Source organism: Saimiri boliviensis, chromosome 17 (genome assembly GCF_048565385.1).
Source record: "Saimiri boliviensis isolate mSaiBol1 chromosome 17, mSaiBol1.pri, whole genome shotgun sequence".
Classification (NCBI taxonomy): domain Eukaryota; kingdom Metazoa; phylum Chordata; class Mammalia; order Primates; family Cebidae; genus Saimiri; species Saimiri boliviensis.
This window is the reverse complement of record NC_133465.1, coordinates 44,051,828-44,069,984: the sequence shown is the minus strand read 5'-3', so window position 1 is coordinate 44,069,984 and position 18,157 is coordinate 44,051,828. Positions and strand designations below refer to the sequence as shown.

Sequence of the window (18,157 nt, the reverse complement as noted above, 5' to 3'; positions counted from 1 at the left end):
TTGGTAGATACAACTGATTGGGAAATAAAATATCTACTATTATTGGGATTTAAGTTCAAATAGGTTTTTTTTTTTTTTTTTTTTTTTGAGACGGAGTTTCGCTCTTGTTACCCAGGCTGGAGTGCAATGGCACGATCTCGGCTCACCGCAACCTCCGCCTCCTAGGTTCAGGCAATTCTCCTGCCTCAGCCTCCTGAGTAGCTGGGATTACAGGCACACGCCACCATGTCCAGCTAATTTTTTGTATTTTTAGTAGAGACGGGGTTTCACCATGTTGACCAGGATGGTCTCGATCTCTTGACCTCGTGATCCACCCGCCTCAGCCTCCCAAAGTGCTGGGATTACAGGCTTGAGCCACCGCGCCCGGCCTCAAATAGTTTTAAAATTTTGATTGAAAGCATGAAAAAAGAAAAAATGAAAGCTTGCACACTGTCTCCCAAAATCTTTTCATGATCACTGACGACAAACTTTCTGGAAAAAAAAAATAATCAAAATAACATATTTTATTGTTACTAAATAAACAGTAACTAAATATATAAGCTCATCTTAAAAACATTTAATTCAGGCTGGGTGCAATGGCACACCCCTATAATCCTGGCATTTGGGAGGGCGAGGTGGAAGGATCACTTGAGGCCAGGAATTCAAGGCTACAGTGAGCCAAGACTGTACCTCTGCACTCCAGCCTGGGTGACAGAGCATGACCCTGTCTCCAAAATAATAATAATAATCTTATTTAGTCTTTACAACTATACTTTGAGACAGCCCCCACCATTCCCATTTCACATATAAAGAAACTGAGGACCAATGAGCTTAGAGAACTTGCTGTGGCATGGAGTCAATAAAGCTGGCCTACCTTGAACACTTGCCCTAAGGAAGAATTATTGGTGGCTCTGCCATAGCCCAGAGAACCTCTCAGCAGGGCTCCCCAGGAGGGTCTCTACAGTGCCTGCACCTCTGCCTATTTGACAAGGAGGTTGTCCAGGACAGTCACAGCACTTCATGACTAGCCTCTTCTAGTCCCCTCCCTGGCACTCCCACCCCTTCAAATCTAAGGATTATATTTTGAAGTCCTACTGCTCTCCACCCACATGGTTGGTCCTCTCCATTAAAAGAAGAAAAAAAAAATAACTCACACATGAATTTCTCACTTGAATATATTTAACTCAAGTGGTATTAAGAAATGGTTTTGGAGGCCGGGCGCGGTGGCTCAAGCCTGTAATCCCAGCACTTTGGGAGGCCGAGGCGGGTGGATCACGAGGTCAAGAGATCGAGACCATCCTGGTCAACATGGTGAAACCCCGTCTCTACTAAAAATACTAAAAATTAGCTGGGCATGGTGGCGTGTGCCTGTAATCCCAGCTACTCAGGAGGCTGAGGCAGGAGAATTGCCTGAACCCAGGAGGCGGAGGTTGCGGTGAGCCGAGAGCGCGCCATTGCACTCCAGCCTGGGCAACAAGAGCGAAACTCCGTCTCAAAAAAAAAAAAAAAAAAAAAGAAATGGTTTTGGGTTCAAATACCTCTTTGAATTTGTCCTGTCCTTCACTGGCATTTATATATTCTTTAGTAAATTAAACTATGGCAAACAGAAAGCTTTGGGGGGTTGGTCGTAATATTGGTAAATTCAACATGATGCTTCAGAGATAAAAGTAATTTATGTATCTAATAATTTATTCCCAAAGATAACACTGTACTTAAAGAGATCAGGATAATATGCAACATACAATTATCTTATTGTTTGCCTACTTAAATTTTAATGACTACATAAACTTGCCTATTTAATTGTATTATTTTAGCCTTTAGGTTTACAAATAGCAATTTGAAACCTGTTAATTCTCTGATATTTTCTAGTGTTAACCTGACCATTTACTGTTTCCCCACAAACCCAGCAAATGATTAGAGCTCTCACACTTAGAGCATGCTAACAGAAGCAGTTATAAATGGAAATAATCCAGAGTAAGACCCAAGTGGGGCTAAAAGAGTAAGGATGAAGCCCAACAGTGATGCTCAGCAACTTTCCTCCAGGCCTCATGCCAGAGGTCCTGGGCACAAACCTAGTTTCCAGCCATGTCACTATTTTTCTTTTCTCCCAACAAAGACCCATGTTGGGGGTAAGAAATCTCTTCCAGGTATAAACACCCAAACACCCAAGTCTTTCTGTCACAACGAAGGTTTTTCTGTCCCCTGAAGGCAGAATCAGATCGGGAATCACAACAGGTTCACATTCTGGGTCTCATTTTCTTTTCTTTTTTTTTTTTTTTTTTTGAGACAGAGTTTCGCTCTTGTTACCCAGGCTGGAGTGCAATGGCGCAATCTCGGCTCACCGCAACCTCCGCCTCCTGGGTTCAGGCAATTCTCCTGCCTCAGCCTCCTGAGTAGCTCGGATTACAGGCATGTGCCACCATGCCCAGCTACTTTTTTGTATTTTTAGTAGAGACGGGGTTTCACCATATTTACCAGGATGGTCTCGATCTCTTGACCTCGTGATCCACCCACCTTGGCCTCCCAAAGTGCTGGGATTACAGGCTTGAGCCACCGCGCCCGGCTTGGGTCTCATTTTCTTTCTTTCTTTCTTTTTTTTTTTTTTGTGAGACGGAGTTTCGCTCTTGTTACCCAGGCTGGAGTGCAATGGCGTGCTCTTGGCTCACCCCAACCTCCGCCTCCTGGTTTCAAGCAATTCTCCTGCCTCAGCCTCCCGAGTAGCTGGGATTACAGGCACGTGCCACCATGCCCAGCTAATTTTTTGTATTTTTAGTAGAGACAGGGTTTCACCATGCTGGCCAGGATGGTCTTGATCTCTTGACCTCGTCATCCACCCGCCTCGGCCTCCCAAAGTGCTGGGATTACAGGCTTGAGCCACCGCGCCTGGCCCTTCTTTTTTTTTTTAAAAAACGGGGTTTCACCATTTTGGTCAGGCTGGTCTTGAACTCCTGACCTCAGGTGATCTGCCTGCCTTGGCCTCCAAAGTGCTTGGATTACAGGCGTGAGCCACCACACCTGGCCCTCATTTTCTTAACAGTGTAAGTAAAAAGAGAATAAACTAGAAAGCTGGTTGACGTTAACTTTTTTTTTTTTTTTTTTTGAGACAGAGTTTCGCTCTTGTTACCCAGGCTGGAGTGCAATGGCGCGATCTAGGCTCACGGCAACCTCCGCCTCCTGGTTTCAGGCAATTCTCCTGCCTCAGCCTCCTGAGTAGCTGGGATTACAGGCACGTGCCACCATGCCCAGCTAATTTTTTGTATTTTTAGTAGAGATGGGGTTTCACCATGTTGACCAGGATGGTCTCGATCTCTCGACCTCATGATCCACCCACTTCAGCCTCCCAAAGTGCTGGGATTACAGGCTTGAGCCACCGCGCCCGGCCTGGTTGACCTTATATATAATCCTTCAAAAAGAAAAAAATAAACAAAAGGTCAAAAGTAAAAGAAGGCTAGGTGCGGTGGCTCATGCCTATAATCCCAGCACTTTGAGAGGCTGAGGTGGGAGGCCTGCTTGAACCCAAGAGTTCAAGATTGGCCTGGGCAACACAGGGAGACCTCACCTCTACGAAAAATAAATAAATAAATAAATAAATAAATAAATAAATAAACAAACAAACAAACAGTCCGGGCGCGGTGGCTCAAGCCTGTAATCCCAGCACTTTGGGAGGCCGAGGCGGGTGGATCACGAGGTCGAGAGATCGAGACCATCCTGGTCAACATGGTGAAGCCCCGTCTCTACTAAAAATACAAAAAATTAGCTGGGCGTGGTGGTGCGTGCCTATAATCCCAGCTACTCAGGAGGCTGAGGCAGGAGAATTGCCTGAACCCAGGAGGCGGAGGTTGTGGTGAGCCGAGATCATGCCATTGCACTCCAGCCTGGGTAACAAGAGCGAAACTCCATCTCAAAAAAAAAAAAAAAAAAAAAAAAACTAGCCAGGGCCGGGCACAGTGGCTCACGCCTGCAATCCCAGCACTTTGGGAGGTTACTCAGGAGGCTAAAATGGGAGGACTGCTTGAGCCCAGGAGGCTCAGGCTGCACTGAGCTATGACTGTACCCTTGCACTCCAGCCTGGGTAACAGAGTAAGACCCTGCCTCAAAAAAGAAAAAGAAAAAGTGAAAGATTTTCAGCCAACTGTGAAGTATTGTTTCTTAATATCCCACTCCTTTCTTCAGCTTGAAACAGCTTAAGAAAAACCAAACAATAGTTTAGTTTAGTGGAAGCAAGGGTGAGCGGGCAGAAGATTCACTTTTCCTTATACTCCCTTGGGCACTATTTGACCCTTTTACCACATACGTGTTATTTCGCAATTTAAAAAGAAATACATATTAGAACTAATAAATGAGTTATGCAAGATTATAGGATGTAAGATGAATATGCAAAAGGGAATTAATTGCTATACTCTAGCAATAAACAATCCAAAAATAATTAAAATTAAGAAAGCAATTCAATTTACAATAGGATCAAAACCAAATACTAAAATATAATTTTTTTTTTTTTGGGGGGGGGACAGTCTCGCTCTGTTGCCCAGGCTGTAGTGCAATGTTGTGATCTAGGCTCACTGCAACCTCTGTCTCCCAGGCTTAAGTGATCTTCCCATCTCAGTGTTCTAAGTAGCTGGGACTACAGACATGTGACACCACACTTAGCTACTTCTTAAATTTTTTGTAGAGACAGTGTCTCCCTGTATTGCCTAGGCTGGTCTTGAGCTCCTGAGCTCAAGCAGTCCTCCTGCCCTGGCCTCCTTAAGTACTGGGCTTATAGGTACTATGCCCAACCTGTAGAGAACTCAAAACTCAATAAGAAGACAAATAGCTCAATTACAAAATGAGTAAAGAATATGAATCGAGATACAATAGCCAATAAGCACATGAAAAGATATTACCATCGTTGTTCATTAGGGAAATGTAAATTAAAACCACAATGAGATACCACCTCATACTAGCATGGCCTTATTCAAAAAGATGGACAATAACAAAGTTTTGGGTGCAATTGTTTTGGGAGTCTAGCATCAGGTTAAACATGGGGTTACCCATATGACCCAGCAATTTCATACCTAGGTATATAGCTAAGAGAACTGAAAAGATATTCACATAAACATCTGTACATGAATGTTCAAAGAAGCATTATTTATTTCATAATAGCGATAGAGTGGAAACAACCTAAAGAATGAAGAAATGGGCCGGGCGTGGTGGCTCACGCCTATAATACCAGCACTTTGGGAGTCCAAGACGGGTGGATCACGAGGTCAAGAGATCGAGACCATCCTGGTCAACATGGTGAAACCCCGTCTCTACTAAAAATACAAAAATTAGCTGGGCATGGTAGCACACACCTGTAGTCCCAGCTACTCGGGAGGCTGAGGCAGGAGAATTGCTTGAACCCAGGAGACGGAGGTTGCGATGAGCCAAGATCATGCCATTGCACTCCAGCCTGGGTAACAAGAGCAAAACTCTGTCTCAAAAAAAAAAAAAAAAAAAAGAATGGAGAAACGAAATGTGGTATATCCAGAGTGGAATGTTATCAGTCATAAAAAAGGAATGCAGTGCTGACATGTGCTGCAACACTGGTCAACTTTGAAAACATTATGCTAAGTAAAAGAAACAAGACATAAAAATATTGTATGATTCCATTTATGTGAAATGTATCAAACAGTCAAATCCTAGAAATGTTAAACAGATTAGTGGTTGATAGAGGCTAGGAGGTAAAGGGAATAGGGAGTAACTGCTAATAGTCTGAGGTTTTCATTTCGGTGTGATGAAAACGTTCTAAAATTGATTGTGGTGACTGTTATACAACTCTGTGAACCACTGAATTGCAAATTTTTTTTTTTCTTGAGACACAGTCTCACTCTGTCGCCAGGATGAAGTGCAGTGGCATGATCTCAGCTCACTGCAACCTCCACCTCCTGGGTTCAAGCAATTCTCCTTTCTCAACCTCCTGAGTAGCTGGGACTACAGGTGTTCACTACCACTCCTAGGTAATTTTTGTATTTTTTTGTAGAGACAGGGTTTCACATGTTGCCCAGGCTGGACTTGAACCCCTAGGCTCAAGCAATCTACCTTCCTTGGCCTTGAATCATACATTTTATTTTATTTTATTTATTTATTTATAGACAGTCTTGATCTGTCGCCCAGGCTGGAGTGTAACGGTGCTATCTCAGTTCACTGCAATCTCTGCCTCCTAGGTTAAAGTGATTCTTCTGCCTCAGCCTCCTGAGTAGCTGAGACCACAGGTGCACGCCACCATGCCCAGCTAATTTTTTATTTTTAGTAGAGATGGGGTTTCACCATGTTGGCCAGGATGGCTGACCTGAGGCAAGCCACCCACCCGCCTTGGCCTTCCAAAGTGCTGAGATTACAGGCATGAACCACTGCACCTAGCCATTCTTCTTTTTCTTTTTTCTTTTTTTTTGAGACAGTCTCACTGTGTCACCCAGGCTGGAGTGCAGTGGCATGATCCTGGCTCACTGCAACCTCCACCTCCTGGGTTCAAGCAATTTTCCTGCCTCAGCCTCCCAAGTACCTAGGATTACAGGCAGGTGCCACCACACCCGGATAATTTTATATTTTTAGTAGAGATGTGGTTTCACCATGTTGGTCAGGCTGATCTCTAACTCCTGACCTCAGATGACCTATCCACCTTAGCTTCCCAAAATGCTGGAATTACAGACGTGAGCCACTGCACCCAGCCGAATCACATACTTTAAATGGGTGAACTCCATGTTATGTTAATTATATCTCAATGAAACTGTTAGATAAAAGCAAGGAAGGAAGAGAAGGAGGGAAAAAGAAATATCCCAACATGAAGAGCCTTTTGCTGGCCAAAGATGAGACAACATGAGGTTCATTCATTATAACTGTAATGGATTGAAAGCCATCAAGTGGGCAGGGCACGGTGGCTCACACCTATAATCCTAGCACTTTGGGAGGCCAAGTTGAGTGGAGAATAGCTGGCCAATATGGCAAAACCCCATCGCTACTAAAAATACAAAAACTACCCAGGCATGGTGGCACGCACCTGTAATCCCAGCTACATGGGAGGCTGAGGCAGAATCACTTGAACCTGAAAGGCAGTGGTTGCAGGGAGCTGACATCATGCCACTGCGCTCCAGCCTGGACGACAGAGCAACACTCCGCCTCAAAAAAAAAAAAGAAGAAAGCAAGCCATTTTAAGTATGTTTAATTCCATAAATTAATTATGTATGTATTCTTGGTGTTTTGTTTTTTTTTTGAGACAGGGTCTCTCTCTGTTACCCAGGCTGGAGCACACTGGCACGATCTCGGCTCACTGCAACCTCTGCTTCCCAGGTTCAAGCGATTCTCCTCTGCCTCAGCCTCCCAAATAGCTGGGATTCCAGGCGTGAGCCACTGTGACCAGCCTGACACCAGTCTTAAAGTCGTCCTACTACATCCAGTTCTGGGATATGAGCCAGAAAAACCCGAGATCACATACTGGCTCTGCAACTCACTGGACCAAAGCTTCTTTCGCTTTTTCAAAAAGAAAAAAAAGGAGACTGTACTATCCCCTCAAAGGGTAACACTTGGTTAAATGGAATAACACTTGGCTCCTTGTAGGTGTTCAGTTATCATTCCAAAGTCTGAACACACAGGCTCCTTTTAGAATCAATTGAGTTAAAATCCCTGACACAGACTAACAGAGCTCCACCTAAATGCTAATACCTACCTCTTCCTCACCCCAATCCTCTCCTCTAATAAAGTCAAGCTTATATAATGCCTTTCCCTTTATGATAAGCGAAAGAGGGCAGCAAACAGTGGTAAGGGCTTTGTCTTCTTTGGCCCTATCATTCAAAGAGAGGTCACTTAGGGTCGAAGGGCAATAGCTCTGCTTTGACCTCTCAACTTGATTACAATTTTAAGTGTACACAGATATTAATCTGGAGCATTCGCCCCCGCCTTCCCCCTGTAAACATGATTCTACCTTCTTTATGCAGTTTCCACAAATGCCAGAAAACTTTCAATCTGATTACTATTACCTCTTCCACTAACAGACCGGTGAAAACCAAGGATTTGGAGTTAGTTGGGCCCAGGTTTGAATTCTGACTTCAGCACTGATCAGCTGAGTTACCTTTGGAGTAAGTAACTTTTTTTTTTTTTTTAAGACGAAGACTAGCTCTGTCACCAGGCTGGAGTGCTGTGGCGTGATCTGGGCTCACTGCAACCTCCACCTCCCAGTTTCAAGTGATTCTCCTGCCTCAGCCTCCCAAGTAGGGACTTACAGGGTGCCTGCCACTACGCCTGGCTAACTTTTGTGTTTTTAGTAGAGACAGGGTTTCACCAAGTTGGCCACTTATTTATTATTATTATTATTATTTTATTGTTTGTTTGTTTGACTCAAGAGTCTTGCTCGGTTGCCCAGGCTGGAGTGTAGTTGCACGATCTCGCTTACTGCAACTTCTGCCTTCTGAGTTCCAAGCGATTCTCCAGCCTCAGCCTCTGGAGTGGCTAGGATTACAGGTGTGTGCCACCACCCCAGCCTGACACCAGTCTTAATGCCGTCCTACTGCAACCAGCTCTGGAATCTGAGCCAAAAAAACCTGAAATCACATACTGGCTCTGCAACTCACTGGACCTGTTTCTTTTGCTTTTTTGAAAAGAAAAAAAAAAAAAAAAAAAAAAAGGAGACTGCACTATGCCCTCAAAGGGTAACACTTGGTTGCCCAGACTAATTTTGTATTTATTTATTTATTTATTTTTGAGACAGAGTTTTGCTCTTGTTACCAAGGCTGGAGTGCAATGGCGCGATCTCGGCTCACCACAACCTCCGCCTCCTGGATTCAGGCAATTCTCCTGCCTCAGCCTCCTGAGTAGCTGGGATTACAGGCACACACCATCATGCCCAGCTAATTTTTTGTATTTTTTTTTTTTTTTTTTTTTGAGACGGAGTTTTCGCCCTTGTTACCCAGGCTGGAGTGCAATGGCACGATCTCGGCTCACCACAACCTCCGCCTCCTGGGTTCAGGCAATTCTCCTGCCTCAGCCTCCTGAGTAGCTGGGATTATAGGCACGTGCCACCATGCCCAGCTAATTTTTTGTATTTTTAGTAGAGACGGGGTTTCACCATGATGACCAGGATGGTCTAATTTTTTGTATTTTTTAGTAGAGACGGGGTTTCACCATGTTGACCAGGATGGTCTCGATCTCTTGACCTCGTGATCCACCCGCCTCGGCCTCCCTAAGTGCTGGGATTACAGGCTTGAGCCACTGCGCCCGGCCTAATTTTGTATTTTTAGTAGAAATGGGGTTTCACTGTGTTGGTCAGGCTGGTCTCAAACTTCTGACCTCAAGTGATCCACCCACCTCGGCCTTCCAAAGTGTTGGGATTATAGGTGTGAGCCATTGTGCCCGACCATATTATTTTAATGGATTGATCTATATTATCCAACTTTGAAGTTGTTGTAAAAATTTCAAGATATTTAAAGAACCTGGTCAATATCTGGCATCTAATAGGCACTCAGTATTAACAGTGGCAAACACTACATACTGTAGCCCTTAATATAATGCTAAGAATCTTAAACTATCTGTGGACAGGGTATATTTGTAGAATGAAATGAGCTATATCTGAGGAGTCCTAGATTCCATGAAGTTTCTCAATATTCTACAAGTAAAGCAATGCTCCAGAGTCCAGAATCCTGTCCAAGATTTCCCCGGTTTGCCCACAGACAGAGCTGATTACCGTGCCCTCAATGGTCACCACCATGCTTTTTTTTTTTTTTTTTTTTGAGACGGAGTTTCGCTCCTGTTACCCAGGCTGGAGTGCAATGGCGCGGTCTCGGCTCACCGCAACCTCCGTCTCCTGGGTTCAGGCAATTCTCCTGCCTCAGCCTCCTGAGTAGCTGGGATTACAGGCACGTGCCACCATGCCCAGCTAATTTTTTGTATTTTTAGTAGAGACGGGGTTTCACCATGTTGACCAGGATGGTCTCGATCTCTTGACCTCGTGATCCACCCGCCTCGGCCTCCCAAAGTGCTGGGATTACAAGCTTGAGCCACCGTGCCCGGCCCATGTTTTTGTTTTTTTGTTTTTTTTTTTTTGACGCAGAGTTTCGCTCTTGTTGCCCAGGCTGAAGTGCAATGGCACGATCTCGGCTCACTGCAACCTCCGCCTCCTGGGTTCAAGCAATTCTCCTGCCTCAGCCTCCCAAGCAGTTGAGATTACAGGCATGTGCCACCATACTACGCTAATTTTGTATTTTTAGTAGAGATGGGGTTTCTCCGTGTTGGTCAGGCTGGTCTCAAACTCTCCATCTCAGGTGATCCACCCGCCTCAGCCTCCCAAAGTGTTGGGATTACAGGCATTTGAGCCACTACGCCCAGCTACCACCATGCTTTGTACTAACTCGAATATGTGCTTTTACTTTTGTCTTCCTTCCTGTCCCCTCTTTGAGGCTATCAATTCTCTGAGGGCAGAGATGTAGCTTATTTTTGATACTAAGTTACAAAATAAATATTTGTTAAATAAATATTCTCCAAAAAGCCATAAATTTAAAAACTGCTAAGCAGAGTCAACTCCTATAAGGAAGGTGTCTAACTTTTCCCTTTAACCAAGTCAACTGCACAAGGCCCAACTGTGTTGACAGTACTGAGACAAAACTAAATGAAGTGAGAATTAATACAGTTCACACCCTGCCATGCCTTACTTAAATCACCAAGATTACAAGAAACAGTCCTGTCACCTGGCTCAATCCAGTTCCTAGTCTTCTGCCTGTGGCTCCTCTGAACACAGTTTAGAGCACTTTCTTGGCATTCTGTTTAAGAATCTTAATTTGAGGCCGGGTGCGGTGGCTCAAGCCTGTAATCCCAGCACTTTGGGAGGCCGAGGCGGGTGGATCACAAGGTCAAGAGATCAAGACCATCCTGGTCAACATGGTGAAACCCCGTTTCTACTAAAAATACAAAAAATTAGCTGGGCATGGTGGCACGTGCCTGTAATCCCAGCTACTCAGGAGGCTGAGGCAGGAGAATTGCTTGAACCCAGGAGGCGGAGGTTGCGGTGAGCCGAGATCGTGCCATTGCACTCCAGCCTGGGTAACAAGAGCGAAACTCCATCTCAAAAAAAAAAAAAAAAAAAAAAAAATCTTAATTTGATTCAATGGGAAAGCATGAAGTTCTCATTTTAAGTTTTGTTTGTTTGTTTTTAAAGAGAGTCTTGCTCTATCACCCAAGCTGGAGTGCAATGGTGTGATCTCAGCTTACTGTAATCTCCACTTCCTTCCCGGGTTCAAGCAATTCTCCTGCCTCAGCCTCCCCAGTAGCTGGAATTACAGGTGCCCACCACCATAACCGGCTAATTTTTGTATTTGTAGTAGAAACGGGTTTCACCAAGTTTAAGCTAAGTTGGCTCAAGCTCCTGATCTCAGGTGATCCAGCTGCCTTAGCCTCAAAGTGCTGGGATTACAGGCATGAGCCACTGCGCCCTGCTGTTTTTGTTTGTTTTGAGACAGGGTCTCACTGTGTCACCCAGGCTGGAGTACACTGGTGTAATCTTAGCTCACTGCAGCCTCCACCTCCCAGGCTCAAGTGATCCTTCCACTTTAGCCTCCCGAGTAGCTGGGACTACAGATGCCCACCATCACACCCGGCTCATTTTTGTGTATTTTATAGAGACAGGGTTTCGCCATGTTGTCCCGGCTGGTCTTGAACTCCTGGACTTGAGTGATCTGCCCATCTCAGCCTCCCAAAGTACTGGGATTATTACAGTGTGAGCCACCATGCATGGCTTAGGTTGTTTGTATCTTACAAGATCCTCATATTAATGTACTTGTCATTTTGTCTTACCCAACACTATAAACGCAGATTGCTCCAAACAAGCCCCTCTTGCCCTCCACAGATTGTACAGACACCTCCCTAACTTACTGGGCAGGAAGCCTATACAACCACACTATCAAGGATAGAGACAGCCCAGCACTCCCAAATGGAGAGAGGTCTTGTATTCATCAACGGTAGGGGCGGCAAGATACAAAAGAAAGTATCTACTATTTCACAGCAAGTTTAGTACAACATGGGCAAACCCACAGCAGATACTTCCTAACAGCTTGCAATATGCAATCGGATTCGGCTTTTTCTTCTTTTCTGCGGGGAGACAGGGTTTTGTTCTATCACTCAGATTAGAATGCTGTGGCAGGATCACAGCTCATTGCAACCTCGACCTTGAGCTCAAGCAATCCTCCCACCTCAGCCTCCCAACTAACTGGGACTACAGGTGGTGCAGCCATGCACCACTATGCCTGGCTAATTTTTTTTTTTTTTTAAGAGATGGGGGTCTCAAACTCCTGGGTTCAAGCAATACTCCCACCTCAGCCTCTCAAAGTGCTGGGATTACAGGCATAAGCCACCACGCCTAACCAGATTCAACCTCCCTGATACTTGCCCCTGCCTTTCTGGTAAACATTCTCTTACCTTCCCTGTTTCTATGTGTAGGACCTTAGAGCTCTCACCTCTCTGGCTTCACTTATAAATGTTGAAATGTCTGGATCAGGGACTCCTCCAAATGTCAAATATTCACATGATGCCTGGACATTAGAAGTGGAAGCAGTTTTCTCATTCATGTGGTCAGAGAAGCAAAGATTCCTCCTCAGTATGTTGAGAGATTAATGTATAAAGGCAGGGTATTAACCATGCGATTCTGTAAGAAGAGTTGTTGCTACAACAGCCGGGGGAAAAAAGCGTAACCATGGCCTTTTGTAGGGGTGGTGTTTTTTGACACTAAACTGGATCACACGCAAGTTAAGTTATATAATTAACAGAAGTACAGTCTTACCTGGAACCCTGGATCTTAAGAAATAGAGAAACTTCCCATTCTTGGAGTGCATAATGGCTCTCTTAATAAACTCTACAACAGATTGACAGCGATCCTCAAACTTGGGATGACACCATAGGCTGAAGGTTCCTGTCATGGAAAATTAAGACGTAAAAATTTTAAAACTTACTTTAGAAGATATGAGAAGCTGGTTTGAATATTTTAACAATGATTCTCACTTTTGGGAGGGCAGTTTGGGGGTGAGATGGCTCGAAGGTCTCTGAAGCCACCTGTTCTTGCTTATCTCACAGTTAACTGTAAGAAAGATGCTGCCTTTACTCCAGCTCTCTCCTGATACTAAAATTTAAAAAAAAAAAAAAAAAAAAAAAAAGATGTTGCCTTTTTTAAAACATAAATTAGGTCTTACAAGGTTTTTGTTAAGTAAATACAAGTATTCCTTATCCGAAATGCTTGGGACCACAAGTGTTTCAGATTTTGTAATATTTGCGTTATACTTACCAGTTGAACATCCCTAATCTAAAACTCTGAAATCCAAGACACTCCAATAAGCATTTCCTTTGAGCATCACGTTAATGTGCAAAAGTTTCAGATTTTGAAGCATTTTGGATTTCAGATTAGGGATACCTAACCTTTAATAATTTTTTTTTTTTTTTTTGAGACGGAGTTTCGCTCTCGTTACCCAGGCTGGAGTGCAATGGCGCGATCTCGGCTCACCGCAACCTCCGCCTCCTGGGTTCAGGCAATTCTCCTGCCTCAGCCTCCCTAGTAGCTGGGACTACAGGCGTGCGCCACCATGCCCAGCTAATTTTTGTATTTTTAGTAGAGACGGGGTTTCACCATGTTGACCAGGATGGTCTCAATCTCTTGACCTCGTGATCCACCCGCCTCGGCCTCCCAAAGTGCTGGGATTACAGGCGTGAGCCACCGCGCCCGGCAACCTTTAATAATTTCAAATGAGCAGCCAGGTGTGGTGGCTCACGCCTGTAATCCCAGCACTTTGGGAGGCCGAGGCAGGTGGATCACGAGGTCAAGAGATTGAGACCATCCTGGTCAACATGGTCAACATGGTGAAACCCCGTCTCAAAAAAATATATAACAATTTCAAATGAGAAGAAAAGGATACAAAATTTTTCATCATATATGAACACTAATCTTTAAATCACAGACTTCCTCTCTCTATATATATATCAATACTTATTATGTGTATTAAGTGTAGATACAGTCATGTATTACTTAATGACAGGAATATGTTCAGAGAAATGCAACATTAGGCGATTTTGCTGTGTGAACATCAGTGTACTTATCCAAACCTAGATGGTATAGCCTACTACATACCTAGGTTATGTGGTACAGCCTGTTGCTCTAGGCTACACACCTGTATAGCATGTTATTGTGCTGAAGGGTGGATGTAACTCTAACACAATGATATTTAAATGTATTTAAACATAGAAAAAGTACACTAAAAATACAGTAATACCATCTTATGGGAACATTGGCATATATGTAGTCTATTGTTGACCAAAAAGTTGCTAAACAGCATATGATTGTGTATGTACACATATAAGCAAGTCTTTGAATAACATTTTGTTCAGTGTTGTTTCTGTGTAACTTTTTTTTTTGGAGACGGGGTCTGGCTCTGTCGCCCAGGCTGGATGCAGTGGCCTGATCTTGGCTCACTGCAACCTCCATCTCCTGGGTTCAAGAGATTCTCCTGCCTCAGACTCCCGAGTAGCTGGAATTACAGGACCTGTCACCATGTCTGGCTAATTTTTGTATTTTTAATAGAGACAGGGTTTTACCATGTTGGCCACCTGGTCTTGAACTTCTGACCTCAAGTGATCCACCTGCCTCGGCCTCCCAAAGTGCTGGGATTACAAACGTGAGTCACCACACCTGTTTGCTTGTAACACTGATGAGAAAAAAAAAATCTATTTCCAGCCAGGACCACTGTCTGTGTGGAGTTTGCACATCTGCATGGGTTTTCTCCGGGCATGCTGGTTTCCTCCCATATCCCAGAGATGTGCACGTAAGGTGAAATGGCATACTAAGCTGTCCTAGTCTGAGTGAATGTGGGTATGTGGGTAAACGCCCCATGATGGAATGGTGTCCTGTCCAGGGTTGATCTGCCTTGCACTCTGAACTGCTAGGATAAGCTACAGCCACTGGTGACCCTGAGCTGGAATACTTGGGTAAATGATTATCTTAACTTGTTTTTATTAATCTTTCTTACATGTGTGTATAGTTTACATATACTTCACTGTTTAATATTAGAAGTGTTTTAGTCTTTATTTAAAAGTTTGGTCTTTCTTAGACTTTATTTTTTGTCACCAGAAATATGCCATAGAAACTAGACTCCTAGGCCGGGCGCGGTGGCTCAAGCCTGTAATCCCAGCACTTTGGGAGGCCGAGGCGGGTGGATCACGAGGTCAAGAGATTGAGACCATCCTGGTCAACATGGTGAAACCCCGTCTCTACTAAAAATACAAAAAATTAGCTGGGCATGGTGGTGCATGCCTGTAATTCCAGCTACTCAGGAGGCTGAGGCAGGAGAATTGTTTGAACCCAGGAGGCGGAGGTTGGGGTGAGCCGAGATTGCGCCATTGCACTCCAGCCTGGGGAACAAGAGCGAAACTCCATCTCAAAAAAAAAAAAAAAAAGAAAGAAACTAGACTCTTGTTTGTACTAATTAGCCTATGGCAAAATTAATTTTGTTAGGCCAGGTGCAGTGGCTCACGCCTGTAATCTTAGCACTTTGGGAGGCAAAGGCGAGCAGATCACCTGAGGTCAGGAGTTTGAGACCAGCCTGACCAACATGGAGAAACCCTGTCTCTACTCCGGGCATGGTGGCACATGCCTGTAATCCCAGCTACTCCGGACACTGAGGCAGGAGAATTCATTGAAACCAGGAGGCGGAGGTTGCGGTGAGCTGAGATCAAGCCACTGCACTCCAGCCTGGCAACACGAGCGAAACTCCATCTCAAAAAATAAATTAAATTAAATTGGTTTTGTTATACGTCATTTTGCTTAAAGTCAGTTTCCAAGAATCTATTGATGACTTTAAGTGAGGACTGACTGACTTACACATGTACACTGACCCTTGAATAACGGCGGCGGCGGGGAGGGGCATGAACCCAATCCCAATGGCTCAACATCCCCCTCATTCCCCACCAAAATAAAAAATCCACATATAACTTTTTTTTTTTTTTTTTTTTTGAGATGGAGTTTCACTCGTTACTCAGGCTGGAGTACAATGGCGCGATCTCGGCTCACCGCAACCTCCGCCTCCTCGGTTCAGGCAATTCTCCTGCCTCAGCCTCCCGAGTAGCTGGGATTACAGGCAGGCGCCACCATGCCCAGCTAATTTTCTGTAGTTTTAGTAGAGATGGGGTTTCACCATGTTGACCAGGATGGTCTCGATCTCTTGACCTCATGATCCACCCGCCTCCGCCTCCCAAAGTGCTGGGATTACAGGCTTGAGCCACCGTGCCCGGCTCACATATAACTTTTGACTCCCCCAAAACTTTACAAATAACTTACTGTTGACTGAAAGCCTTACCAATAATATAAACAGTTGATTAACATATATTTCATATGTGATATATATTATATACTGTATTCTTACAACAAAGCTTAAAAAAATAATCCTATTAAGAAAATAAGAGAAAATACATTTACTATTCATTAAATGGAAGTGGATCATTATAACGTGACCATAAAGTGGATCATGATAAAGGTCTTCATCCTCATTGTTTTCACACCAAATAGACTAAGGAGGAAGAGGAGGGTGTCTCAGGGATGGCAGAGGTAGAAGAGGTAGAGAAGGTGGAAGGGGAGGCAGGGGAGGAAGGCACACTTGGTATAGGTATAAACTTACAGAAATATGTTACAATTTGTCTGACTTTTTTTGTTTTTTTCTATTTTTTAGAAACAGGGACTCACCCTGTCACCCAGGCTAGAGTGCAGTGGCATGATCACAGCTCACTGCAGCCTCAAACTACTGGGGTCAAGTGATCCTCCTGCCCCAGCCTCCTCAGTAGCTGAGACTACCAGCCCAGTCTGATCTTGAACTCCTGGCCTCAAGTGATCCCCCTGCCTTGGCCTCCCAAGTGCTGGGATTACAGGCATGAGCCTCTACACGCAGGCTTGCCTTTTCATTTCTCTAAAATGTTTCCATATGGTACCAATTCTTCTTCCACCATTTGCTTTGGTTTCAGTGCCCGTATCATAGAAGGGTCCAAGTCTAAAATAACTCAAAAGCAGTCTCAAATAATCTGAACCCTTCTGCCAGATTGCCTGACATCAATGTTTTCTGGCACTGTTTCTTTTACGTCTTCTTCCTCGTCATCTGGCACTGGCTCAGAAGGACTCATCTCCATCAAGTCATCCTTAGTTATTTCCTCTGATGTGGTGGTGTCTATGAGTTCCTGAATTTCTGTAAGATCCCTATCTCGAAATACTTCACCCTCACCTTCTTTTTTTGCCATATCCACAATCTCTTTCATGATTTCCTTGATTGGCTCTGTCACAGATCCTATGAAGTCACGCACAATTTCTGGACACAGTTTTCTTCAGCAGGAATTTATTGTTTTGGGCTTGATGGCTTTCACAACTTTTTCTTTTCTTTTGAGTCAGGATCTCACTCTGTTGCCCAGGCTTGAGTGCAGTGGCATGACCACAGCTCACTGCAGCCTTGACCCTCTCGAGTACCTGGAACTACAGGTACGCAAGACTATGCCCAGCTAATTTTTGTGTCTTTTCTGGAAATGTGGTTTCACTACATTGCCCAGGTTGGTCTCTAACTCCCAAGTTCAAGTGATCTGCCCACCTCGGCCTCCCAAAGTGTGGGATTACAGGCATGAGCCACTGCACCTGACCCACACTTTTTCTGTAACAACTATGGCATCGTCCTTTTTTTTTTTTTTTTTTTTTTTGAGATGGAGTCTCACTCTGTCACCCAGGCTGGAGTGCAGTGAAGCAATCTCAGCTTACTGCAACCTTCACCTCCCAGGTTCAAATGATTCTCCTGCCCAAGTAGCTGGGATTATAGGCGCGCACCACCATACCTGGTTAATTTTTGTATTTTTAGCAGAGACAGGGTTTCACCATGTTGGCCAGGCCGGTCTCAAACTCCACACCTCAGACAATCTGCCCACCTCGGCCTCCCAAAGTGCCGAGATTACAGGCGTGAGCCACTGCGCCCAGCCAACTATTGGCATCTTCAGTGGAGGAATCCTTCCAGACATTCATGATGTTCTATCAGTATCTTCTGCCACAGCACTTAACCCTTTGCATAGAGTACCCTGTGCAATAAGCATTAAAGGTCCTTATGACTTCCTGATCTAGATTGTGTCTGGGGGAAAGTAGACCACTTTGACACCTTTGGTGTTGAACTCATGAGGT

The 18,157-nt window shown here is 44.4% G+C and overlaps 1 protein-coding gene across 3 annotated transcripts in view; it reads right to left on the bottom strand.

Annotated features, from left to right (window-relative positions):
• Positions 1-18,157, bottom strand: part of SOCS7 (suppressor of cytokine signaling 7) — a 55,611-nt gene that overhangs the window by 12,952 nt on the left and 24,502 nt on the right. For all 3 annotated transcript variants that reach the window (XM_003931484.4, XM_074388659.1, XM_074388660.1), the window contains one exon: positions 12,758-12,886. In XM_003931484.4, coding sequence (XP_003931533.3) covers positions 12,758-12,886 — 129 coding nt within the window. The remainder of the gene's footprint in view (positions 1-12,757; positions 12,887-18,157) is intronic.